Raw genomic sequence first — 26272 nt, 5'->3', positions numbered from 1 at the left:
TGTCTGGGGCCTTCCTGACCGGGAGAGATCCAGCTCATTCACATAAGGTAGTTAGGCTTTCAAAATAATGAATCTTGAAAACCCCAAGCTTGGCAAGGAACTTTCTTCAGGGGTGTAGGGCAAAGTGACTGCTTTGTACCTGGGGAGGCTCTTGGGTATGTCTGTCTTTTATTGTTGATGCTGGGCTCCTGGCCTTCAGGTCTCACCTTGTGGGTCCATATCATAGCTGCTGGGCTGTGCATAAGGTGGTAGCACCTTTTGTGTCCTCAGAAGCAGATTGGATTGCAAGCTGCTGTTTCCTGATGGCTAAAAGGTGTTGGGTACCTCATTTACTGGGTGAAGTTAGAAAGAACTTAAAACATTGATGGTGGGCTGGTGAGATGGCTCTGATGGGGGAAGACCTGTGTATATGTCTCTCTTACTGGTTGATAAATAAAGCACTGTTGGCCAATAGGGGAGCAAGTTAGGCGGGGCTAGGAGAGAAGGAGGATTCTAGGAAGTGTAGTAAAGACAAGAGTTGCCATGTGATCCCAGGAAACAGGACACTAAGACCAGCGTCCTTGATAAGTCTTTATAAAATATATAGATTATTGGTTATGGTTGATACTTAACACAGAGCTAGCAAATAAGAAATCCTAGTCATTGGCCAGCAGCTTTATAATTAATATAAGACTCTATGTGTTATTTGGGGGTCCTAACGTGGTGGTGGAACTCAGGCAGCTGGCGGAAAGAGTTATCGTTACACGGCTCAGTGGGTAAAATGGGCTTGCTGCCAAGCCTGATAACCTGAGTTAGATCCCTGAAACCCACACAGCAGAAGGAAAGAACTGATTCCCCCAAGTTGTTCTCTGACCTCCCTGAGTATCCTATGGTACATGCCCATCCCCCAAATAAATAGGTTTTTTAAAAAAAATCATAGATTTGCACATCAGTCATGGTCAAGTGTTTTTGCTGGTTTTTTTTCCCCCTTTGAGACAGGGTCTCACTGTGTAGCTCTGGCCAGCCTGGAACTCACACTATATAGACCAAGCTGCTCTTTAACTCACAGAGACCCACTTGTCTCTGCCTCTCCAGTGCTGGGATTAAAGCTGTGTGCTACAATACTGAGCCTGACCCAAGAAGTCAAGATCCTGCATGGCTAACCTTACCTGTGGCCGTCAGGTAAGTGATAACAGAAGCACGGCACAGAGAAGTTTCTAGAAAGACAGGAGACCTGGCTGGGAGTGGGGAGTCTATGGCCACTTGGGCAAGAGCCTGTGCTTCTGCAGGCTTTGGCTTGAGAACAGAAGACAGGGAGACTTGCCACCCAATCCCGGAGGACTGATGCAAAGCTGGTGAAAGGGAAAGGGACTGAAAGGAAGCAGCTTTCTCAGTGGAAGATGTGGGGAGAACACAACTCCAGAGGAAGGCCACCCATCCCACTAAGCATTGCTGAGTATAAGAAGCCCTGGGGGAGTACAAGATGGCATTCAGTGGAACACCTGCTGCGGAAAAGACTCCAGGCCCTTAAGTATATTTCCCCATGGGTGTGTGTGTCTGAGCACGTACATAGAGACCAGAGGAAAACACAGGTTGTCATTCCCCAGATGCCACCTTTTTTTTTTTTTTTTTGAGACAGGATCTCTCATTGACTTGGACCTTACCAAGTAGGCTAGGCTGGCTGGCCAGTAAGCCTGGGATTCACCTGCCTCCACCCAGTGCTTAAGTCAAACACACATGCCACTGCACTCAGCTGCCCTCCCCCCAGGTTTCTTTAACAACTCAGCTATCTCTTCTGCTCCTTTATCTACTTCTACAGAAGGTCAAAAGACCCTGAGAGGTAGGTTTGTTAGCAAAATGCAGAACTGGGTGCTGAACTCAGCCTTGCTTTGGTTTGCATTTGTGGATTGAGCTGAGACTGTTCGCTACGTGGCCTTCTTCTTGGTCTTCTCCAACAGGGAAAGGTCACACAAACACATCTTTCGTGTTTGGGACATGTAGGCTAAAATCCAGGCCCTAAACTCACATGCGCGCGCTGAGCCTATTTACTCTTAGTTTAGACATAATTCTGACACTCCCTGCTATTAGGTTTCCCATCCTGTCAAGAATTAGAGGGACCATAAGGATACTAATCATCTTTTGACAGCAGCAAGAAGTGACAGATGACAGGAGGAAAATAAATTTTAAAATAATTTTAGCAGCCTTGGGTGGTTTCAGGGAAAAGCAAGGAACCCCACAAGTTTCCCTGATCCCCAAGATACGACTGAGCACTCTTAGAAGGCTCCTGCATTCCTCTTAAGTGTGGGTTACAATCTATATTTGCCGAGCAGACCAGGCTCCAAGAAGTCAAACCTCCGCCTTGAGTAGGGTAACTGGACCTTTCCCAAGTCCTCAAGATCTTCTTTTCCCTTTCTGAGACACTGTCCTAGCGATGGGGTCCTGAGTTTTCCCCCCACACCCTAGCAATCAGGAATTTTGAACATGGTTAGTAGAGATGAGAATCCATAAATTGGAAGCAGATATGTAGGAAATATAAAGCCAGATGATCCTAAGCAAAGTAACCCCTGCTTTACCATTTCCGTAATGACGAACCAGGCTGGGACCCTGCTGTGCTCGATCTAGTCAGAGTCTGGTGTTCTGTTATAGCAACAGAAACAAGACTAAAATACCCCCGGCTATCTGTCACTCATTGAGGACAAGTCATTAGAATTCTGGGGGTGGCCTCAGTCATATAGGACAATGTGTCAGACAGCAAATAGAAGACATTAAAAATGACACTGGCAACATAAAGTCAGGATGGACCAGGAGAGGACTTGTTCTTCCCCAAGCCTCTACATCAAAGAGGAAGGCAACCAACTCCCTCCAAGAGCACAGACCTTTCTAAGGAGGTGGAAGGGGTGTTAGCCAAATTCATAGTCAAACCCGCTCCTGGGCCCAAGGCTAGATTGGCACCTGGCAGGGCCCCAGACCTATTCATCCTTACGGAAATGATAAGAAAAGACTCTTTCAGAAAAGACATTTCCTTGGCCCACAGTTCTAGAGGCCAAAAGTCCAAGGCCAGGCAGCCTCATCTCTGTGGCCTGATGAGGGTTCCCATGGTGGGATCACAACCCAACAGAAGAGAGGGAGGGGGAGGAGACACGGAGAACAGAGAAACTGTTCCTGTGAGACAGGAAGTCAGAGGAAGAGGCAGAGGGCAGACCTGCTCTTTGATAATAACTCACTTCAGTAAGAACTCACTTTATAAGAACATTAATCCATTCCAAAAGGGATTCCTCCAACAACCTAGCCACCTCCCAACAGGCTACACACCTCCTAACAGTTCCCTCGCCATGCTTCAACTACCCAGGGCATCAAACCTCCAGCCCACACCACATCAGACCATAGCAATGGGTGACTTTCCTTCAGGGAGAGATCAACAGAAGGGGGCAGGGGAGAGAACAATATGAAACCAGATGATCTGGGACTAAGTAGCCATTTGCATCATTTGCATAATCATTTACATAATCAATAACTAGGGATCAGGACCCTAGTGGATGGGTCCAGTCTTAGACTTGGGCATTTGGTCTTGAAACTGTCCCTCAAGCACTTGCTCTCCACCCTTGGATCTGCCTGTGCTCCCAAAAGGGTGTGGCCTTAGCCGGGCAGAAGCAAACCCACTGAACCCTATCAGGATATGAGCTGGCAGCTCAAAGAAATGAAAGGATGGGACATGAGAGAGGGCACCACAGCTGTTTGTGTGACAGCTGTTTCCAGGGATGAAACAAACACCTTCAGCAAAAGCCAAACCATGTTCTTTAGGCCCAGCCTAGGAAGACAAGGTCATATGCAAACTATTTTAGAAATGATAGGAATGATGCAAATAAGAAATTTGGGACCGTAAATGAACAAGATGATGCTACTCAAAAGATGAGCTTTGAACAGCTCCTTCCATCCTGCACGTGGTCTGACTGTCACTCACGGTAGTGATTAAAATTCAGATATACCTCTTGACTCCAAGCCCATGTCACTTCGAAGCAGACGGCACCAAGTTAGTCCCCAGATCTCCTTTAGTTGCATCCTGAGACAAAGTATTCCCATTGCTGTAGTTACCAACCATGAAATTATTTTTGTTCATAACTTCATAATTTTGTTACTATCATGAATCACAATGTAAATATCTGATGTGACCCCTGTGAAAGGGTCATCCAAGCCCCCAAAGGGGTCAAGACCCACAGGTTGAGAACCACTGCTCTAGAGACACATTGTCAGACTTTGGAGGTCAGTCCCGAAGCTTAACAGTATTGACTCAGAGCAACACACATCCTGGTTCTCCATATGGAAGGTGGGACTTTGACAGGAGACTGAATGATGACTGTACCTGGTTGCTGAGACCCGTGGGGGGTGGGGGCTCGCCTGAGTTTGCATACACTGTGGGTGGGGTACAGGTAGACTTTGGACCCTCTGCCTTTCTCTACTGCCATACATACTTTATGAGCAGGGCCTGGTGGGACTGAAAAGAGGACCATGGCCTTTCAGGTTTGGGTTTCACGTCTCTCTGATGGTGTCTGATGGGAAAAATCAGCCGTGGTGCCAGAAATATTAACAGCAGGATTTATTTACCAGTTGTGTAAAACACGGGGATGAGGAAGTGTTTAGATGCATAAATGTGAGGCAGGAGCCGAACTAAACAGCCAGTATCCTGATCCAAATCTGGGCTTCATCGATCCCCAGCTGTGTGGCCTTGGGCAAGTCGCTTAACTTCTCTAGACCTCAGTTTCCACATCTGTGAAACGGGTAATAATGACTCTGAAAAGTAGATGGGATAATGTTTCCAATGTGCTTGGAGCCCTGCCTGGCACATGTCTGTGCCTGCTAAATAAAACAAAATAACCAGGCACGGGCGGGAGATAAAAAAGGCGAGGTGTTCCCAAGCAATATCTCTGAGGCTTAAACGCATGGGTTCTCTGTCATCCTCAACTCCTCACCCCAGAGGCAGTAGCTCCTGAATGGGTCTGCTGGGGAGGGAGTGCACTGAAGGGTTAAACCATGGAGTGCACAGAAAAACAAGTTCCATCTGGTCCCCGGGACAAAGCGACAGCCTGCAAAGCCCCCAGCCCGGGCTCCTGCTCAAAGGACACATTGCTTTTTAAAATTCCAACTTGTGGCTGCCTCAATCCATTCTCCACACCCAAGAGCTCCCAACAGGATCTGCAAATGGCAAGTGGCAAGCCATTCGGTGGCTTGAGAATAGGCGGAGACAAGTGCCAAGACTACCTGGTATCCAGCCTCCACCTTTGGCTTTGCTTCAAGGTGAGCACTGTCTCCGTTGCAGAGGAGGAAGGCAAGGCACAGCAAATGGGCAAGACCAGGCTTGAGCTAGCAAGACTTTCATTTACATACTGAACTCTGCAAATTGTTGCTTTCCGATCCATACCCTTTGACGTTCATTGTGCCAAAAAAAAAAAAAAAAAAAAAAAAAAAAGTCACTCACCATGTGGTGACTGGAACCCCATCTTTGGGTGTAAGGCTAGGAAAGGTACAATTGGTACAAGAACCATCAAATGCTTCTCAGAGGCTTAGAAGAACCCAGATCAGAGGAGCAGGCTCAGTCCCCAAGGCAGTTCTCACCCCAACATCTACTGTGGGAGTAAGGGTCCTCCCCATCTGAGAGAAGAAAAGAAACCAGAATGAAACCACGGTCCCCAGTTTCCATCCCCCCCCCCAACCCCCAGGCACGTGTCAGCCTGGAGAATGCTGAATCCAGCGCCTGCTCTAAGCCTGCAGAGCAGGAAAGTAATTCACAAAAAGTTGGGCAATTCAAAGTTATGGTTTCCACAGCAACCAGCACTCAGACCATTTGGGTAGCCAAAGTCTTTTCTCTTGGCATTCACTTCTTTCCCCCACCCTAAATAGCATTTTTCTTTATTATTAAAATAATAATACTTGCTCATTGGAGGACATATGGAAATTACAGAGAAATGTACAGAGGAAAATAAAATTCACCCTGAATCCCACCATTCAAAATGATCCAGTGTCAACATTTTAATGTAGTCCACATTTGTTTAGGGTTTTTTTTTTTAATTTTTGTTCATAAAAAAATGGGGGCTAGAGTGAAATTACTGTTTCATCATTTGGTTTTCTTTCACTTAAAATACATTGTGAGACTTTTCAATAGCCTTAAATATTCTTTGAGAATGTGATTTTTTAATGGCTTGCTGGTATTTTTTTTCATATGGATAGAGTACATTCACTTTTGCCTGCCTATTATTGAACATTTAGATGGCTTTCATTTTTTTCCCTTCTATTTTAAATAACACTACAATGAACATCCTTTACATAAATGTCCATCTGTATCTGATTAAGTCATCTGATTAGAATAAATTCCTAGAACTAAAATTACTGTCCATACAGATGAACGTGCTACTAAGTTGGGTACGCTTTACCAAATCACCTTCCTGAAGAGGTTGCAGCAATTTGTACTTTCGTCTGTAAGACACTCTCCCCTTTAAGAAGAGGATCCAAACTGCCATCTGGCTGGTTTTACATAAAGTCTATACCATTTTTAAGTTATATTTTAATGTGGGGATGAGGATGCAGCTCAGTTGGTGGGGTCCTTGCCTGGTATGCTTGGAGCTCTGGATTTGGTCCCAAGTCCTGCATAAAACCCAGGTGTGGTGAGCCTGTCTGCCATCCCAGCACTTGGGAGACAGAGGCAGAAGGATTGGAAGTTCAAGGTCATCTTCAACTACAGATTGAGTCTGAGGCCAGCCTGGGCTACAAGATTCCCTGTCTAAAAAAATAAAAAAATAAAAATAAAAATAAATAACAAAAAAACCCTTGCATGTTCTAACATATATTCAACCTCCCATATTTTTGATGAACTTTTTTTTTCCTAGAATCATCTAGTAGCATCCTTTGCATTCTATTCCTATGGAGTGTTCATCTCTCAGATACTGATTCATGAGAGCCCTTAAACGTGTAAAGGCAGCAAGTGCTTGTGTTAGACTTAGCCCTGCAAGGCACTTTTTATGAAGTGCAGAAGTTTTTAAATCTTGTAGCTCACATCTGTCCTTGGCTTGACTGGCTGTCTTCTGACCCCCTCTTTAGGCAGGCTACCACTCTGACACACTGGTGTAACCTAAATGCTGTTCTTCTGGTCATTCTGTGTTGAGTTTGGTTTACATGAACTGCTGCAAGCCACCTTGGGTTCAGGCAGGTAGGCAGAGTACACACTCCCCTGAAAGCTCTGAAGCTGCACCCTGGTGGGCTGGCTCAGCGCACACTGCCCGGCAGAGGCAGGACCCGATCCACCTGCTCCTCCTGTCTTGTCTTGGCCCTGTAGATGCCCTCTCTTGGGGGCCCTGGAATGCTGCTAATGATTGGAGGAGAAAAGGGCCATTCTATGATCACACACCAAGCAAGATACACTTCACATGGCCTTGGTTCCCTATCTGGGAGGATGGGGAGCACCATGTTTGAAGAGCTGTCAAGTGTGCTAGAAATATGGGAATCCTGCCGGGTGGTGGTGGCGCACACCTTTAATCCCAGCACTCGTGAGGCAGAAGCAGGCAGATCTCCATGAGTTCGAGACCATCCTGGTCTACAAGAGCTAGTTCCAGGACAGCCTCCAAAGCCACAGAGAAACCCTGCCTCAAAAAAACAAAACAAAAACAAAAACAAAAAACACAAAAAATAAAACAAGAAAGAAACAAACAAACAAAGGAAGAAAGGAAGGAAGGAAGGAAGGATGGATGGTGGTACAAGCCCTTAATCCCAGCACTCGGGAGGCAGAGGCAGGCAGATCTCTTTGAGTTCAAGACCAGCCTGGTCTACAGAGTGAGTTCTAGGACAGTCAGAATTGTTACACAGAGAACCCCTGTCTTGAAAAACAAACAAGCTAAAAAGAAAGAGAGAAAGAAAGATAGAAAGAAGAAAGAGAAAGAAAGAAGGAAAGAAAGGAAGGGAGGAAGGAAAGGAAGGAAGGAAAGAAGAAAGAAAGGGATCCAAAGCCAAACCTGAAACTATCACTGTTCTACTTGTAAGATGGACTTGGAGAGGAGTTCTGTGACATGGTGCGTCATGAAGAAATGCTGGGTGCAGAGAGGACATAGAGTGTCTGTTCCCCCAAATGCTGTTCTTTTCTCCAGTCCAACCCTACTCAAGGGTCCCTAGATTCCCAGGCAGTTCCTGTGGTTGTGAACAAAGGCAGTTCAGATGGCCCCTTGTCTAGTCCCAGAAGATATATACACCTTCTTCACCAAAGTCAGGTCTTTGGGTGCTGACAAGCAAGAGACACTGTCATCTACTCCTCAGGGTTCATGGTCTAATGCCTATAGAGCTCTGAGTCTGGCCTTGTTGGTCTTCTTCTCTTCATATGGAGACATAATGTCTCCCTTCTGTCTCCTTTCCCTTCATCTATCAGCTGGGGAGCCGGGAGGGTGTAGAGAAGAGGAACTAGCATGGACAAGATCCTGGACTTGATCTCCAGTGATGGAGAAAGAAAACAGAGAGAAGAGGAAGGAAGAAGGGGAGGAGAGAGGAGGGGAAGGGAGGGCAGAGAAAGAAAAACTCAATTTTTACTCTCCTGCCAGCTAGACTCAGCCTTGCTTTGGCTGTCAAGTTGTAAGGTTGTACCAGTCACCTGGACAGCTGATATCCACCACTTTGTTACCTGTACCGCCACTGCCGCCGCCACCACCACCACCACCACCTCACCAACAGACTTTGCATGCAGGAGCCCTTGAAATTTTTACTGAGCAGTGAGACCCAGAAGTTGCAAAGTTTTGGTTACCCAGGAAGTTTCGGAAGGCTGTTCCACGGCTGTCATGACACAAGATGAATACATTAAATTACACTGTAGATGCTATGGATATTGTTTGTATTACTATGAAAAACCGAGAAAAAAAAGTCAGAAGGCTCATGGACATTCAAAGAAGAAAAAAATGGCCTGAAGGCTAAGCTTACCATAAACAGCACTATGCTGAGAAAACACAAATGAAAAAGACGATTAAGAAGCACAGAGAGAAACAACAAACAAAACAATGTCAAGACAGACTCCACAGGAACGGAAGAAGGTGAGGAAGAGGATGGTTACTAAAGTCTGCTTTGGCAATGGTTTTATGAGGAAACCACCTAAATGTGAAGGTTCATTAGGCCAATGGGCCTGCGTTTCAAAAGAGTCCATGTCACACATCCTGAGTTGAAAGCTACCTTTTGCCTGCTGATACTTGGTGTGAAAAAGAATCCATCATCCCCATTACATACAGCTCTGGGTGTAATCACCATGGGTATAGTTACTGACGTGAACACGAGCGGGTTGGGCCTCGTGATATGAAGAGGCAAGGTCTGTTGGGGAAACCATGCCCAAGTTACCAACCATCCCTCCTGAAAATAATGGGTGTGTAAATGCCATCTTGCTGGTTTGACAGGGAGTTCATCCAAGTCACTCCAAATTGTTCCTGAAGACAGCAAACCATCGGGAAAAACACCATGGCTGTGATTTTCCTAAGTACTACCAAGCTGCCTTACCAATGTGCAGTAAAGAAAAATGAAAACGGAACAAACAACAGAAAAAACAACTGCCCAGTTTTACAAAAAAAAAAAAATGAAAAGAAAAGAAGGAAAGAAAGAAAGAAAGAAAGAAAGAAAGAAAGGACAATCTTCACTGAATCATACCTATTCAGAGCCTGCTATGCAGCAGAGACTGTCCTCCAGCTTAAGGTGCAGCAGAGAGCTAAGCCAATAAAGGGTCCTGACCTCACAGAGCTTACATTCCAGCTGTGGGGTAATGGTGGCAACAGAAAAACAAACTAGCAAAACCCAGAGTTCTCAACAAAGTTAGATGTAGATTGGAAGGGTTTCGAATAGAGTCAGAAATCAAGAGGGGTTAAGGGGACTCTGCAAGGCCTCCTTGAGGAGGTAACTTTCAAGAAGGAGAGAGCCATGCCAGTAAAGGATGTGGGGGGCAGGGGGGGAGAGGAGAGAAGGTAGAGGTGACTCCCTGGTACAAAGGACCTTAGGGATGCTGAAAAGCCAGCTAGGGTAGGTGGACAAATAGCAAAGGAGTTGAGGAGAGAGGATGTGAGGCCGGCGCGGGGGTTGGAGGGGGGGTCAGAACCCAGGAGACTGACAGGCACTAGTAGTGTGGAGGCTTTTACTCAGGAAACCGAAGCATGACAAATTTTGAGCAAAGGTTTGGACTGAGCAGGCCAGTAGATTTAAGGGCTCCCTCTAATGGCTGGACTGAGAACACGCTGGGCCTTGGGGACAGAGGTGGTTGGTGACAAGGAAACTTGGGGAGAGGCTGTGGCAACAATCTAGGTCAAAAGAGGGGTGGCCATGGGTATGGACCGAAGGGAGAGAAGTAGCCAGCTTCCAGGCCTTTCCTCTGGTAGCACTATGGGAGAGACAGAGAAACTACCCCTGCTGCCCATCCTGGAGTTAAAACTGAGGATGGATAGGTTTGGTGAAGGGCAAGTTGGGGATTGGATGCTTGGGGTTGGACACACCACATATGAGGATCGTACAGGATAATTGAGATCACTGGTATGTGGATAAGGTTACCCAAGGAAAAGAGAGACAGGGAGGGAACAGAGAGGAAGTGGCCAGTCCAGAGAGTATAGGTCCTGGAAGCCATCTGTGTCTAGCAGCAGGGAGACACCCACTGGGGGAAGCATCCCAGATGAGGCCAAAAGGATTCCACAAAGGACTAGTCTCGAGGTCCTGACCTTGAAAGGGGTAGTCTTGGGACCCCAGGGTGAGAACAAGGAATCTTAGAGGAATGGGCAGTTTGCATAAGGTGGCAGAGCTCTGCGCAATCGCACCAAGGTTTAAGCCTTCCCAGAGTCCCTGGCTTCTCATTCTCTAGCCCCTGAGCCTCCTCCATAAACTGAGGCAGGCAGCTTTCACAGCTCAGTTTCCACTCAGGAAGTCTGTAGGCTGGGGAACCCCGGGCTGAGCAGGGAACCACATGCGCTTCTCCAAAATCTTTGTGATCTGAGGTAGGCAGCGGGAGGTAACCTACTGTTCTTCCCTTCAGGGGTTTCACCCCGTTAACCAGGAGTTAGGGGCGAATTAGGGGCATTTAAAATGGAAAGCATTCCACTTCTAGTTACTTGCAATGTCATAAGCAGAACTGCATTTTCCGCACTGGACTGGTGAAAAGAGAGGCCCGGCAGAGCCTGGGGCCTAAAAGCTTCATACCATACCCACGTGGAGGACTCTGTGCTTTCATTCATGGGTCCCTCTCCACCAACTAGCAGGGGCCTTCCTACCTTGGTGGCCCCAGCCAAGCACTGGGCTTTGGGTTATCTGGGGCGGGATGACGATCACCTATCTCCCCCTGGTGGTGACTCTTCCAATTGCAGCCCCAGGCGGAGCAGAAGGCCATTTCCGCCTACTCACAATCAGGTGAGGGAACTGTACCCAGGAGCACTTTTGAGTTCTCCCTCACCACACCCTCCTGCTATGTCTAGGGGGGGGGAGCGTGGGGGTTACACTCCCCTGAGTCCTCATGGCCCAGTCCCTCTACATTCCCATAGTGATGGAAAGAAAACAGGCCTAGACACCTAAATGACACTGTGTCGCTGCAGACCCAAAAAGTAGCAAAGAAATCTAGGATCCTCGATATACACACACCTCTGCACTGCGCCAAGCCCACCCCACCTGTCCCCGGGTTACGGCACTTGACACTTCTGGAATATTCACAACCATTTACAAGCACCTATCCGTAAAGGGAAGCGATTGGGGCCAGGGTCATCTTGCAATCCACCTGGATTGTTTTCCTGAACCTGGGAACACATTTGGGTGTCTAGGCCTGTATTCTTTCCATCACTGTGAGAAGGGACTGGAGCATGAAGGCTGGGGTGTGTGTGTGGGGGGGAGGCTTCCAGACTCACAGCAGGAGATGGCAGTTGGGCCACATAGAGTACTCGCCATGTGATGGCTCTCCTCACCGGAAGCAGTAGGAAGCTCAAGTCTGGACTCTTAAACGGAGGAATCTTCCCGTGCCCAGGTCTCCTAGAATCTACCATCCAAGGGGACACCAGGGCTTACGTGTGGTTATATTCTATTCACAATGTGCTCCGTTCAGAGCCTGGCAGCATGGAGGAAGGCCAGTTAAGTATCTCCATATACGCACTGGGCATGGTGGGAATGGAGACAGGTAGGAAATAGTGAATGACTTAGAAGGCAGTACATCAGAGCTTTGGTTTCCATGTTGTAGGAAAATAATGTCCCCAGGTTGTGACAAGACTCAGATGAAGCAAGGAGGCAGCAAGCCAATGGGTACAGGGCTCTAAGCCAATATACACACTTTCTGACAGGATCTTATGCAGTGTGGGCTGACCTTGAACTCCTGTATAACCAAGGATGACTTTGAATCCATCCTTCTGCCTCCCTTTCCTGAGTGCTGGGCTTACAGACACACACCACCACACTTGGTTTTATTCAACACTGGGGATCAGACCCAGAACTGATACCAGTCAATAACTCCACCAACTGAGTTTCACCCCCAACCCTCACTTGCCTTCTCTTGGTGGATCTGGGGAGAATGCCTATGCCTCTCTGGACCTCAGATTCCCTCAGACAGAGCCCCGCACCTGTCCAGCCTGTCTGCAGGGACTGATCTGAGATAAGAAATGTGAAATTATAGCATGGCATAGAGCACACAGAAAAGACTGTCATAACAGGGAAAGTGCTTTGAAAATCATAACGCTTACCCTGTTATTACCAAGGGACAAAACTCCCAGCGGCCTGCACTCTGCTCCGTATCGCAGCGTGAATCTCACTTCATGACAACTACCTATGATCTTGTTTCTTTCCCAGGCATACAGATATCTCTATCCTGGAGAAGTTTATATTCTCACTTGAGAGACAAAGAAGAAGAAGAAGAAGAAGAGGAAGAGGAAGAGGAAGAGGAAGAGGAAGAAGAAGAAGAAGAAGAAGAAGAAGAAGAAGAAGAAGAAGAAGAAGAAGAAGAAGAAGCTGTTGAAATTGGCCCCAGAGGCAGAAGTGGTGGTCCCCTCCGGTCACATCAAAGTCTTGGTAGAAATGTCCATTTAAAGGAAGAGCAATCTTCAGAAGAAAAGCTGAGCCCAGGGCAGTTGGCCATTGGATTGAGCAAAGATAGATGGCATTTTCTGAACCCTCAGAGGGGAGGATGACACTACCACAGGAGTTAGGAAGCCTGGTGGCAGCAGAGGCTCTGCCAATCTGAAAAGGTTACAGTGCCAAATGATTCCAACTATGTAACACTCTGGAAGCATTAGAAACAGTGAAAGGATCAGTGGTTGCCAGGCATGGTAGCGGGGAGGAGGGATAAACAGGAAGAGTACAAAGTGTGCTTAGGGCAGTGAGCTTACTCTCTCTGGGTTACTCTGTAACAGTGGTTGCATGTCATGAGGCCTCCACAAAACCATGGAGTGTACAACCCCAGCTCTGGGTGACACAAATGGATATTGACAGCTATGTGCATAGGAGCAGCGGGATGGGGGGGGGGTGGTTTCTGTTTCATTCCATTGCAAATCTAAAACTGATTTAAACTATAAAGTCTATTAAATCATTTCCCTGGGACTGTGTTTCCTCATTTGCAAAACAGAGGCCCTGAGACCTGTCCAGCCTGCTTATGATACCCACAAGGCTGTGATTAGGGCTGGCAGACTTCATGATGTACAGTGATCTCCCTAAGGTGATGGGGCACACTGATCCCCACAAAGAAAAAAAAAACCTTTCAAGTCTGGGTAACAAACAACCATCCACACTTCACTTCCTCCTGTGGCTGTCCTTCATCAGCTCCTTGCCTCCCTTCATCATCAGCTGGGCAAGTGTGAGCAATAAATGACGCACTGTACCTCTTAAAAACCTGCAAGCCCTTTCTCAAAGCACCTCTTTGGACCTGCCACCTTCTTTCTGTAGTGAGAGCAAGCAACAAGTCTTTGTTGCTTTTGAGACACATGTGCTCAACCCTCTAAATGTCTGCAACAGTGGCTGGGTAGCTGCTCCAAACTCTAAACAGCCTTCGCTGAAACTCAGCAGACCACTGTGAACAGATTCCAGCCAGTGAAGAGCCCCAGCCATGGACACATGTTCCTGCCTTTTTTTTTTTTCCTCAACCAGATGCAAACCCACTGAACTCTGCTTTCAGGTCCCATGTGCCCTTCCACACAGCGGCCCACACAATTGTTCAAAGAGACATCATTTGATCTGAACAAGCATCTGCAAGTGCTTCCCCAACCCTTTCCTGGGAGCCTGGGCTGAGATCAGACATCAGATGCTGTGTTCCTGAGCAAACACCAGCTGGTGCTTGGGGTGACTGTTTTTGGGGACCCCTGGGGTTAGACTCAGGTCTGGCTGGTGGTTCTGCAAGCCCTAAAATACTGAGTTCAACAAGAAAGATGTTTGGGTGGGCATGGGGAGACCAAAGAGAACAGTGTCAAAGGTAAAGACCCAGGAGCTTCCCAAAGCTGTCACCCTGGAGTAAGACACGGGTCACTAAGCATGCAGTTTATTTTGCTTTAGTTTTGGAGACATGTTTATTTTTTTGAGGCTGGCCTCAAACTCAGGGTGTAGCTGAGGATAACCTTGAGTTTCGCTGAGATGACAGGTTTGTGCTGCTACAAAAGGTGTATGGGGAGAGCGATAGCCCCAGCTCTACTATGCCTGGTTTTACAGCTTCCATTCAGCTTTCAGTGTTTAAGGAGCATAGAACGGCAGTGGGGAGTATCCTTACTACTCTGAGATATCTGGGCAGGGCAGGGTTTGCTGTCTGCATCCCTTACTCCTGAAATAGTGTCTGCCAGGACTTGCAGAAAGCAAACCTCCGTCAAGATTAGTTCCAATAGGGGGGTTGGAGAGACGGCTCAGTAGTTAAGAGCACTGGATACTAGGTCTTGAGTTCAACTCCCAGAAACCACGTGGTGGCTCACAACCATCTATAATGGGATCTTCTGCCCTCTCCTGGCAAGCAGGTGTACATGCAGATGCAGACTATACATAAAATAAATCTTTAAAAAGATTAGTTTCAATAAATAGATGATTGGATAAGCGGAGACGTGGATGGATGCGTGGATAGAATGAATGAATGACAGGTGCACGGATAGATGCATAAGCGAATGGCACCCTGAGTCTAGCAGAAACGCTAGGAGATGCTCTCAGGGCGGATTTTAGAGACAAGATTACATATGTGAAAGAGCAATGGGCCTGTCTGCTGTCTGGGGCTACTTATCATCTTTGGGAATTTCTTGGCCTCCTCATCACCACTTGGCTTTGCTGTGTCCAGACGTGCCCCCAGACAATGGATGACCATGTGGTCTAGGCTGACAGACAGGACAGACCACTCAAGCTAAGAAGCCAGTGACAACCGAATGAGCATAGTCTCCCTGGGTGAGCCTCCAGCTGTGACTGGCACTATCACCTGCCTACCCAGATTCAGTTCTGCCTGTTGGCACCCCTACTTCAGCAGCCTCACCCTCGTGGGCTCACCCTCCAACCACACAGTCATCCCACTGCCTCAAAAGCAGTCATTCGCCTACCTTTTGCCTTTCAGAAGACAAACTACAAACACCCAATACAACCCAATACCGTTTATTAAGCTCTGGTTTGGTGCTAACTAGTGAGCAAATATCTCGTCACTTCTTCCCCAAACCTTCATTTGATGTGTCAGTGGCCTTCCTGCTGGTGGTCCCCTGGCCCCGTCACACTTTACCTTCTGTTCTTAGATGACTCTTATCGGGTGGTCAGATTCCCTCTCTTATCTGGGGAAGGCAAGGGACAAGGACACCATGACCCCTCCCCACTGCTACTGCCTCTCATCTTCTCCTTTACTTTGCTTTCCGGGTATGCTCATCCCTCATGTTCTGGACCAAAGCCACTCATTTCCAGGACACTTCCCGCATCATTTCTATGCCCCGGAGTTGGGGCTCCGCTGATGGGACTCAGTGCACAGAGCCCTCACCCCAGAGCTGGCAACTCCTCCTCTTCCACTTCCTGGCCATCGGGAGTTCCTGCCTCTCAAGGTCCAGTCAGTTCCAAGGTATAGGGGGCCAGTTGCTAGTCTTCTCTGTGGACTGTCCCCTCTTCAATGTGAATTTTTTCAACAGAACCATGCTGGATAGAAGAAGCTATTACTGCCAGGTGCTGTCCCTGGAGCACTGAGGCTTCCTTTGTGTCCCTTGCTTGATGGAGGTCACATTCTTAGGATCAGTGTACACTACTCTGTGCTGTGCTGGGACTGTGCCCAAAGAGACCACATCGAGGCATGATTATAACAATGCCGCCTCCATTCTTAAAAAGTCTTGTTCGGAATGATAAATCAAGTATTCAACCTCACTCAAACCCACCTGCCCATCATCGCTCCCAGAAACCTGAGGATCACACCCACTCTACCCTTCTCCTGATATCCCCACAGACACAGCACCCCTGAATGCCACCACCCTAACATCTCTTACTACGTTTGCCATGGATTATTACTTCAGTTTCCCCTCCCCCATCCTATCTGCTGCCACAGTGACCTTGCCCTTCCAAAGTTGTTCACAATCCTCAGCCTAAACATGAGATAGTGGCTTCAAGACAACATCCTGGCTCCACATCAGGGCCTTGCTGCATCCCACACCTCACTTTCCCACCTGGCATTGCAGCTGTTCTCTGTCCCTCACTAGTCGTGGCCCACAGGTACCTATGTCCCTCCGCTTTGGGGCTACCTGCCTGCCTCCTCCAGTTGTCCCAGAAGTGATGGCATCTTCTGGCTTTAAATCAATAGCACTTGCATGGTGCTGAGCACACAGCTAGTGACTCACTTCAAGTTGCTAACACAGCTAGCCTGTGGGGTCACAGACCCTTGAGAAAATGCCTAGGGGCCACAGCCCACCCCACCCCCGTATATATGTGCACTTTCCCTCTGCTTGGAAGTCCTGCTTCCAGGTCCTGTGAGTCTGTCCCTTCCACCAGGAGCCACTCTGCCCAGAATTATCCAGGGTCTCTGAAGCCCTGTGTCATTCCACAGTGAATTCTTCTGTGATGGTAGCAGGCCCTGCACCCCTGCTCTGTGTGGAAAGAGAAGGCTGAGGTTGGCCTGTTTGATCTGAGCCCTCCTGAAGGCACTCTGTGGCTGCCTGCGCCTTATGCCTGTCTCCAGATTGCTAGCCCATGAGGAATTTGCCTTCACAATGTAGGCAAGGAGGCGGTCCTTAGGGAACAGCAACACAAACATGCTGCTGCAGACAAGGGTGGTGGTGGTGGGGCGGGGGATTGTGCATGCTTAGCTCTGGAGAACATTCAGGGTCACTGGCTTTCAGGATCCTGATTGGAAACCCAAGGGACAGCAAGCAGGGCAGAGCACTGTAGCTTTTGTTCTATCCCTCTAATGCAAGCACATATTCCCCACTTAAGGGCAATTTGTTCCTTTCGAAAGGATTCCAGCTGGTTAGATTTAAGGTGAAGAATAAGCCTTAGTCAAGATGCTTCTCGGGGCTTTTCAGTTTTCCTTGGCTGGAGAACAGGAAGAATTTTAGAATGTTGGCCACTTAGTGCTTGTCAGAAGGAGCCCCAGGGAGGGAACGTGGGGAGGGTATTCCGGGAGGGGAAGCATCCAGTAACCAGCTCCCTCCTGGATCACAGGGAGGCATCCTGCTTCCTGAATTCCTTTGCCCTTTGAGTACCCCTGACCTTCTCCATTTCCCTTCCCATCCTTAGCGAGCTCCACCTGGGCAGAGAATACTTTCCTGAGCCCCTGGTCTCAACAGTGCCCAGGACTCCAAACAACTTAACAGGCAAGCAGTGGGGCTTACCAGCCACTGCTTATACACCAGGGAATGTTTTTGTACCTGCCATCCATTCATTCACTCATCGGTCCACCCATTCACTCATTTTTCCATTCGCCTGCATATCCATCCACCCACATGTTCATCCATCCATCTACCCACTCTTCTATCTGTCCATCTGTACCTCCATCCACACACTGACGGGTCCACCCGTCTGTTTACGCACACACTAACTTATCCATCCATCCATTCACCTGTCCGACGCTCATTGATCCATCCACCCGTCCACTTCTTCATTCACTCCCTCTTAACCAGTCAGCCGGCACAGGATCTGCCATGCTGGCAGGGGCTGTAGGTGAATCAATGTTTACAAGGTGATTGCTGTGGTATGAGATAAGGTTGAGTAGCAGAAGGAGTGAAAATACTCTGGTTAGAAGGCATGGGGATAGTTAAAGAGCTTGGAGCAAGACATCATCAGCAAGGATGGAAGCAAGGTACAGAGCCAGCAGTCAGGGAAGGCTTCTTGGAGGAGGAAGCAAAGCCCAAAGATGGGAGAAGCCTGTGCAAAGGTGTGGCGGAACAGGGATCTCCATGGGAGCACAGAGGCCTATCCCATGCCTGAGACATTCTGGCCCAGGCCTCAGAGCTTGCTTGGCAGGGTGGGTAGGTGGGGCGGGGGGGGGGAGGGGGAGCTCCCTGGGTAAGTCCCCCGATAGTTGCCACTTTGATGACTTCAATTCAGCTACTTTGGAAACGGGGTGCTGCCTCCGCTGAGCCGCATGCCAACTCTTGCCTTTTTCCATCAACCCTGGGGACTCTGAGGAAATGCCTTCATCCTCTAGCTGAAGACGCGAGTCCTTCCCACCCCTGACTGGCTTTTGAAGTACCCGGTTCCAGGATGGCACCTACCTCCTCTCCAGCCCTGCCTGTTGTTCTGTCTATAGCTGTCTCCTCCCTTGAGCTCTTTGAGAGAGATCCAGCCACCACCTTCTTTAAGGGCCATCCCTAGTGTCCTTCCCACCCCCTTTCCATTTTCACCAGAGCAGCTTGCCTTCAGTGCCCCCTCAAACCCCCTAAGACCCCTGGCAGTGATTGACTGCTGGAGCCCAAGGGTTCTAGGGTTGGACATTGGACAGACCTATGTGTTGAGCCCGGCATTGCCACCACCCAGCTTAACACTGGCTTAGATATTTACACCCATCAGACCAGCCCTGGCCACCCTCCCCAGCCCCTTAGTGTAGAGAACCCATCAGGATATCCCTGGCCACCCTCACCAGCCCCTTAGTGGAGAGAACCAGAGTCACTGTTTGGTTTGGGGACTAACATGTAATCCAGTCAGGATCCTGGGACTTACCACTAACCCCTTTATGAAAGCAAATACTTAGTCCCTAGACTTGAGAAGAGAACTGGGTAGACAGAGGGTATCAACGCATGAAGGGACACGTGGTGCAAGCTTTACAGTAGCCCTTCTCACGGGTCTGGTGCATTTTCAGAGAGCATCGGGTCTACACTAGTACACACCCTTTTATTCTTTCTGCCCTCTGCTTCCACCAAACCTTCCTTCATCAGTCTTCTTGATTCTCCTTGGTTGCATTAAGTTTCTTTTCTCTCATTTCCACCCTCACCTCCAGGCAGAGTTAGTAGATTTCAGAGCAGGGCAGAGTCCATCGTTTCTCTGTTATGTGTCCACATCCCAGGACAATCAAGTAAACCCAATGAAACCAGACTCTCCTAACTGGCCTCCTATTCCTCCCATGAGGGAGATGAGGAGCTTGGCAGTCGACACTTCCATCTAGTGGACCCCTGCAGTAATAGCAACAGAGTGGGAGCCTCCCTTGGGATTAATGAACTAATGAATTAAGGGTGAGTCCAAAGGTCCCATCCTACAGGGATATATTGGTTTCCATGAAGCCTTTAAGCCAGTTACTCTTCAACATGTGGGTCGCAACCCCTTTGGGGGGCAGATGACCCTTTCTTCGCTGGGGTTGCCTAAGACCATCTGCATATCAGATATTTACAATTCATAACAGAAGCAAAATTGCAGTTATGAAGTAGCAGTGAAAATATTTTTTGTTGTTTTTTGCTTTTTCGAGACAGGGTTTCTCTGTGTAGCTTTGGAGCCTATCCTGGTACTCACTCTGGAGACCAGGCTGGCCTTGAACTCACAGAGATCCGCCTGCCTCTGCCTCCCGAGTGCTGGGATTAAAGGCGTGCGCCACCAACGCCCAGCTGTGAAAATAATTTTATGTTGGGGGTCACCACAACACGAGGAACTGTATTAAAGGGGTTACAGCGTTACAAAGGTTGAGAACCACTGACCTAAACAATAGTTGCTGGACTCCTGAAACATGGCCCTCAGGGCTCCTCATGAGGCTCCAAGTCCCCCAAGAACAGTGAGCCAAAGGCAAATCAGGACCCCAATCTCTCCCTCAGCCAACCCAATTCACTCACATCCAAGGCTTCAGGAAACTTCACTATCGGCTCCGACCACATCTGTATCTTCTGCCTGTATTCATTGCACTGAGGGACGATTTTGCAGCTGATGTTCCCCACCTCTGGATAGAAAACTTCAAGCGACCTGTGGAAGGAAGAAGGCAGCCATTCACGCCAGGGTTTTGATCAATCCGGGGCTCACAGGCTATAGTCCAGCACCACCGGGCATGCAGAGTTGAATGGGATTAAATTCTTAAACCCACCACTAACTAACCAGCTGTGTGACCCAAGAGGTGCCTGATGTCATTGTCCTAGGTCTCCTTACCTGTAACAGAGCTAGTGGCTACTTCCCAGGGTTGGTGTCGGGGATATAACATTGGTCAGAGGATAGAGCAAAGTCTGGCACACTGTGAGTGGCTCAGGAAGAAGGGAGTCATCTTTGGTATGCCCAGAGACTGGTTCCAGGACACCTGACCCATAGAGACTCTCAGATATGTGACTCCTTCGAGAAAACGGCATGATGTCTTGTGGTGATATTTTGTTTGTGGTCTAACAAATAAAGCTTGCCTGAAGATCAGAGTGTGGGGCTAAGCCACTATTTAGGCATAGAGGCCAGGCAGTGGTGGCACACGCCTTTAATCCCAGCACTAGGGAGGTGGAGACAGGAGTGATATGGCTGAGTGGGGAGAGGAATATTAAGGCAGGAGGAAACAGGAGCTCATTGTATTCCCTAGGAACAGAATCGCCCATTCAATCTCTGGTTTCCTAGAGACAGGACCTTGCCCCTATGGGTCTGAGGATTTCTTAGAAGTAAGAACTCTAGCTGCGGGCTCCTTTGCTTCTCTGATCTTTCAGCATTTACCCCAATATCTGACTCTGGGCTTTTGTTATTAAGACCAATTAGAATTCATGCTGCAATGTCTGCATTAATGCACACATGTCTTTCTGTGTAGTCAGATCATTTCTATATTATGATACACACAGCAAAACTGCTATGCAGTGGTATCCTTTAGGAAATGAAGACAAAAGCCTGTACATGCTCAATAACCAATGTGTGTGTGCATACGTATGCACGCGTTTATTTATGTATATGTGTATGTTCACTTATGTGTATATATATGTATATATGTGTTTATGTATATAGTGTTCGTGTGTATCACATACATGTGTACATATATGCATGTGTGTATTCATATATTAATGTGTGTGTGTGTGTGTGTGTGCGCGCGTGTGTTACCCAGTGACTTGTACATACCAGGAAAGCACTCTACCATTTAGCTATACTCCCATAGTCACTGCCCTTTTTTTCTTTTTCTTTTTGAGACAGGCAGCCATTTGGACTTTTGTCTTCAGGCCTCAACCTTATAAATGTATGACCATGCCTGTATCAGAGGTAATCCCCCATCCAAACATTTCCAATTAATGCTTGGTTGAATCCATAGATATGGACCCTGCCAATGCAGAAAAAATGATCAAATTGGGCCTACAGGAACTTTACAGGTGAACTTGTCAGACATTCTTCTTACACAAACAGCAGGTGCTGTGGTCCCCAGCTTTCCTAGTACCCCAATACAGCTGAGCTAGTCCCCCAAATAGACAGCGGCTACCTACAATAGTCACCCATGCCCTGGGGTGATACCTGATGGAAACCCAGGGAGAACATAATGTAAGGATCGCATCATCAGAAGAGTTCCTGCAGAGCAGAGCTGAGAAGAGGCTAAGGGCAGGCTGCCTCCTAGTGAGCCCCAAATGGCCCTTCCAACCCCTTGTCCTCCATCCTTCCCGCAGCTCCAGATGTTCAACTTTGGACAAAGGCAGCTGGGTCCATGGGCTGTTTTGGTCCAAACATAGGGTGCTTTTGTGGGTGGGCACCCCCACCATCAAGACTTGGTCACTGTGGTCCCCAGAAGGCGGAAGAAGTAGTAAGTGTTGGCCAAACCAACAATTCAGGAGTGTTATTTGTTTCTATTAACTTTCTGCATTGCACAGCATTCTTTTTGGATGGCATGGTTTGGGCAGTTTTTGAAGACATCTTAGGGAATGGGTTTTCTTTCATTCATTCATCTTGGGTTTTTGTTTTGTTTTGTTTTTGAGACAGAGTTTCTCTGTGTAGCTGTCGTGAAACTCAAACTCACAGAGTTTCACCTGTCTCTGCCTCCCAAGTGCATTTGCTGCAGCCATGGAGGGTACCAGACAAAGTCAGATGGATAACCATAGTTCTTCCAGTTCTGAGACTGAGCAAAACACACTCAGGCCTACTGCTAGAAAAAAAAAAATCATCTCGGATGACGGACACGGCTTCTTTTCATTAAAATGCCACTTTGTTGAAAACCTCAGGGAACAAGCTTTCTAGGTGGGTTTTGATGACTAGCTGTATCCGCAGGGTCTTCCCCCCAGTACCACCCTCTGTCACCCTCATCAAGGTGGTCTCCAGGCTTTATGCTTGCTCTCACAAAAGCTAGTTAAGGCACAGTGCTGCTGAGTTACAGATGCACACTCCAGGAGGCCACCCCTTCCCACTCTGCCCACTCTGTTTACCCGCATAGTCCCCTGTCTGCTTGTGGTAAGAGTTCAGGAACACATGAATCTCTTTCTCCTCCACCTCCTCCGCCTCCTCCTCCTCCTCCACTGCCTCCTCCTCCTCCTCCTCCAGTGGACTCAGATGTTGTCATTGACAGGCCCAACCACACAGCAGCTGCAAGGAGGCAGAAGCAGAGGGCCACTGCGCCCATCTTCATTGACATTATTCCTGGTAACTGAAAGGAAGAAAGAACAAAAAATAAATAAAAACAAAAAACAAAACTGTAGTGATGCTGTGACCCTGTGCAGCTCTCTTCCCCTCTTAGGCCCCACTCCAGGGTCCTCCTGGTGGGCAGAGCTCTGGGCTCCAGCTACTGATCCATTAACCAGCTGCGTGCATTTGGGAGGCTTCGGGTCTGCTACAAGCTGGACTCTTGTTTCCTGTCCTGGCTGAGGCCCCTCCCTGGCAGGACATAGCTCTGTTGTCACTCTTATGCTGGCTGTCAGCCCTGAAAAAGAGTGTAGAAAGCACCTGGCTGTGAGGTTCGGGGCCCATGCCTTGGGCTTCACGTCTGACTCCAGGCTGGGAAGGGCTGTGGGTTCAGCTGAGGTATGTTGGACATAGCAGCCCTTCTTACATAAGTAAGAAGGGCTTACTATGTAAGAAGGGCTGCTATGCAGAACAGGGCCACCACCCAAAGACCAACTGTAAAATGCCACCTGGGGACAGACAGTGCTGAGCTCAACACACTCCCAAAATAACAGTATCTGGAGAAGTAGGCTGGGTAAAGCCTGAAGGTGGTCAGGAAGAGTCCATCCAAATCAAAGGGAGGTGGGGGAGGGGGAGAAGTGGGGGCTGGGAGGAGGTGGGAGTGCTGCTCCTGGCATGAATCATTGCTCTCCCTGGAAGTAGCCCTTCAGTTGGGCCTGAGTTGGGGAATTCTGATTAGAACTTGCAGCAGAGGCTGGATAGGTGTGATCCACCCTGACGGTCCCAGAGACTGGGGACTTTGGACCCCGAGATTCTTCTCCAGTAACTGCCAAGCCACGGGGTGAGGAGAGACTCTTCTTCACTAAGCCACATCACTCCCCATCACTAGAACAAGGTGAAAGACCCTGACACACTCAGCCCTCACTTGGGAAAATGAGATTGGAGGGTATGTCTCTTGCTTCTGAATGGAACTCTTTTCTGCTTTCTGCTTCCAGGACCCCACACTCGAGGCAGGAAACCCTTCCTTTTAGTTCTACATATTAAATATATTTTTAAATCTCATACTCTGAAGCATGCTAAGTATGCACAGATCCCCATCCTGAGAACTTACAGTCAACACCACCAGAAGAATGAAAGGAAAAATCCAGCATTGAAAGGGGAGGGGGTCATGCAGTAAGTGCTCATTTTGGATAAGCTAACCACTCCTCAGCTCCATTCATCCATTCAACTATCTCTCTATCTATCATCATCTATCCATCCATCTACCCACTCATCTACCCACTCACCCATCCGTCCATTCCTCTACCTAGTCACGATCCAGGTTGTGCCATATGGACCAATTGCTGTGCCTGTGTTCACAAAGCTTGTAGGTCACCCAGAGCTAGAGCATGGTATTGCCTGGGGAAGATGGCAGCTGAATTCCTGGTTCCCTTTCTCAAATTGGACAGGGCAGAATAAACTTCACTTTCTTTAACAAGACTTTTATCTAACTTAAGTCTCAACTGAGGAAAGACACAGCAGGGACTTTGGGCCCACAGATAACTGGAACAAAGAAGACAGATGGAAATACATCATAGAAGGAGCGTCTGGGGATGGGATGCTGTGGAAATGCAGATATTCAAAAGCATCTGTGATGGGGAATGTACTGTGTATGTTTATCTTATTGATTGTTAAATAAAATACTGTTTGGCCAATGAGACAGCAAGTAGACAGGACTAGGAGTCAAAGAGGATTCTGGGAAATGTAGTAGAGAAGTGATGATCCAGACAGGGAATGACATAGAAAGGAGACTCGTTTAAGCGAAGGAGAAACAGGAAGGGCCCCTTTTTCCCGTTCGCCTCCTCCAGCGGCAGGATGTGAGCCTCCAACAAGGAGGGACGCCAATAAGGCGTCCGATAAGATAAGTCTTATAAAATATATAGACGTATGATAATTGAGACTGAGATAACAGATGAGAATCCTAGTCATTGGCCAAGCAGCATTGTACCTAATACAAGTTTCTGTGTATTTATTTGGGTCTAACTCGGGCAGGCGGCTGACATAAAGCTCACACGTGGCGGTGGGGCTCAGGCAGCTTTTGGCAGAAAGATTTATCATAACACATCTGTATATAGAAGAGTTGAGAAAGCCACACTCAGGTCCATATGTGACATCTGGTTTCTCATAGTCTTATCCCTAGGCTCAGATCTAGTCCCTAGCCCAGGCAGGCAATGACAGCCTGGTGATGGGGGATGAATTCACAATTCGGGCGAGCCAGGTGCTTCAATCACTCAATCCTCGTGTCAAACTTGTGAAATAGAAACTGGGTATCATCACCTAGGTCAACGAGACCTACACTGAGACATGTATTTGAACTACTAAAAACCAAAGGCAAAGGAAATCTTCAAAGACGCAGGAAAAGATGTAACTTGTCCTGTACAGACTCCTCAATAATCATTAGTAGCCAACTCCTTGTGGGGAATCCTGGAGTCCAGCAGAAATGGGATAGTGTATTTCAAGTGCTAAAACAAGCAACAAACAAACCAAGAATCAACCAAGAATTTTATATCCAGTAAGACTATCCTGAAAATGGGAGGGAGAGGTTAACAATGAAGCTAAGCAAACTGATGAGGGGGAAATTCACTATCAGTGGAGCTGTAATGTAAGAGGTGATAAAAAAAATGTTCAGGTGGAAATGGGTGAAAATAGATGCAGAATAGATATGAAAATCTCCATTAGAGGCAAATAATAAAATAAAAATAAAGGCTTGTTATTTTCATGTTAGTGTGTAACTCCCCTTTTAAAATACAAGATTTGAAGACAATACATATAAAGAACCATGAATCTGTCTTTAGCAGGTAAACAGTACCTAAAGATATAAATTGTGACATCAATAACATAGAAATGGAGGGCAACATAGAGGTCTCTAAGAGCATTTTTATAAGTAATTGAAGTCATATTGCATCTATTCAAATTGGATTGTGATAACTTTGTGAGGTCTTATGTGACCCACATGAAAATCACAATGTAAATTTGTAGAATGTATACAAAAGGAGATTAGAAGTGAATCAAATGCTTCTCTCTCTCTCTCTCTCTCTCTCTCTCTCTCTCTCTCTCTCTCTCTCTCTCACACACACACACACACACACACACACACACACACACACCAGCTGATCACATGAAAGAGTGGAAATGGGGTGGGGGACCTAAAAAATTTTTTTGAATGTCAAAACAAGTCATTGACTATCAGTGACTACTTTAGATTTATATTATCCAATTTGTAGGCTCAGGAGAGCTAGCCCAGTGGCCTGGGCACAGAAGAGCTGACCCCGCCCCTTCCTGTCAGAAGACCGGGTTTCAGTTCTCAGCACCCACACATGGGGGTTAGCAACTGTCTTAAAGAGGATTGCTA

At 47.7% G+C, this 26272-nt stretch overlaps 1 protein-coding gene and 1 pseudogene across 1 annotated transcript in view; one reads left to right on the top strand and one right to left on the bottom strand.

Annotated features, from left to right (window-relative positions):
- The window catches only part of Pebp4 (phosphatidylethanolamine binding protein 4), a 204504-nt gene extending 181610 nt beyond the window's left edge, over positions 1-22894 (bottom strand). The window contains exons 1-2 of the mRNA XM_035453111.1: positions 22809-22894; positions 20169-20295 (exon numbers count right to left, since the gene is read on the bottom strand). Coding sequence (XP_035309002.1) covers positions 20169-20295; positions 22809-22894 — 213 coding nt within the window. The remainder of the gene's footprint in view (positions 1-20168; positions 20296-22808) is intronic.
- On the top strand, positions 8787-9386 carry LOC113832684 (annotated as a pseudogene).
- Positions 22895-26272: the final 3378 nt, after the last annotated feature.

Source organism: Cricetulus griseus (genome assembly GCF_003668045.3).
Source record: "Cricetulus griseus strain 17A/GY chromosome 1 unlocalized genomic scaffold, alternate assembly CriGri-PICRH-1.0 chr1_1, whole genome shotgun sequence".
NCBI classification, from domain to species: Eukaryota; Metazoa; Chordata; class Mammalia; order Rodentia; family Cricetidae; genus Cricetulus; species Cricetulus griseus.
The sequence above is the reverse complement of the archived record's forward strand: the minus strand, read 5'-3'. Positions and strand labels throughout refer to the sequence as shown.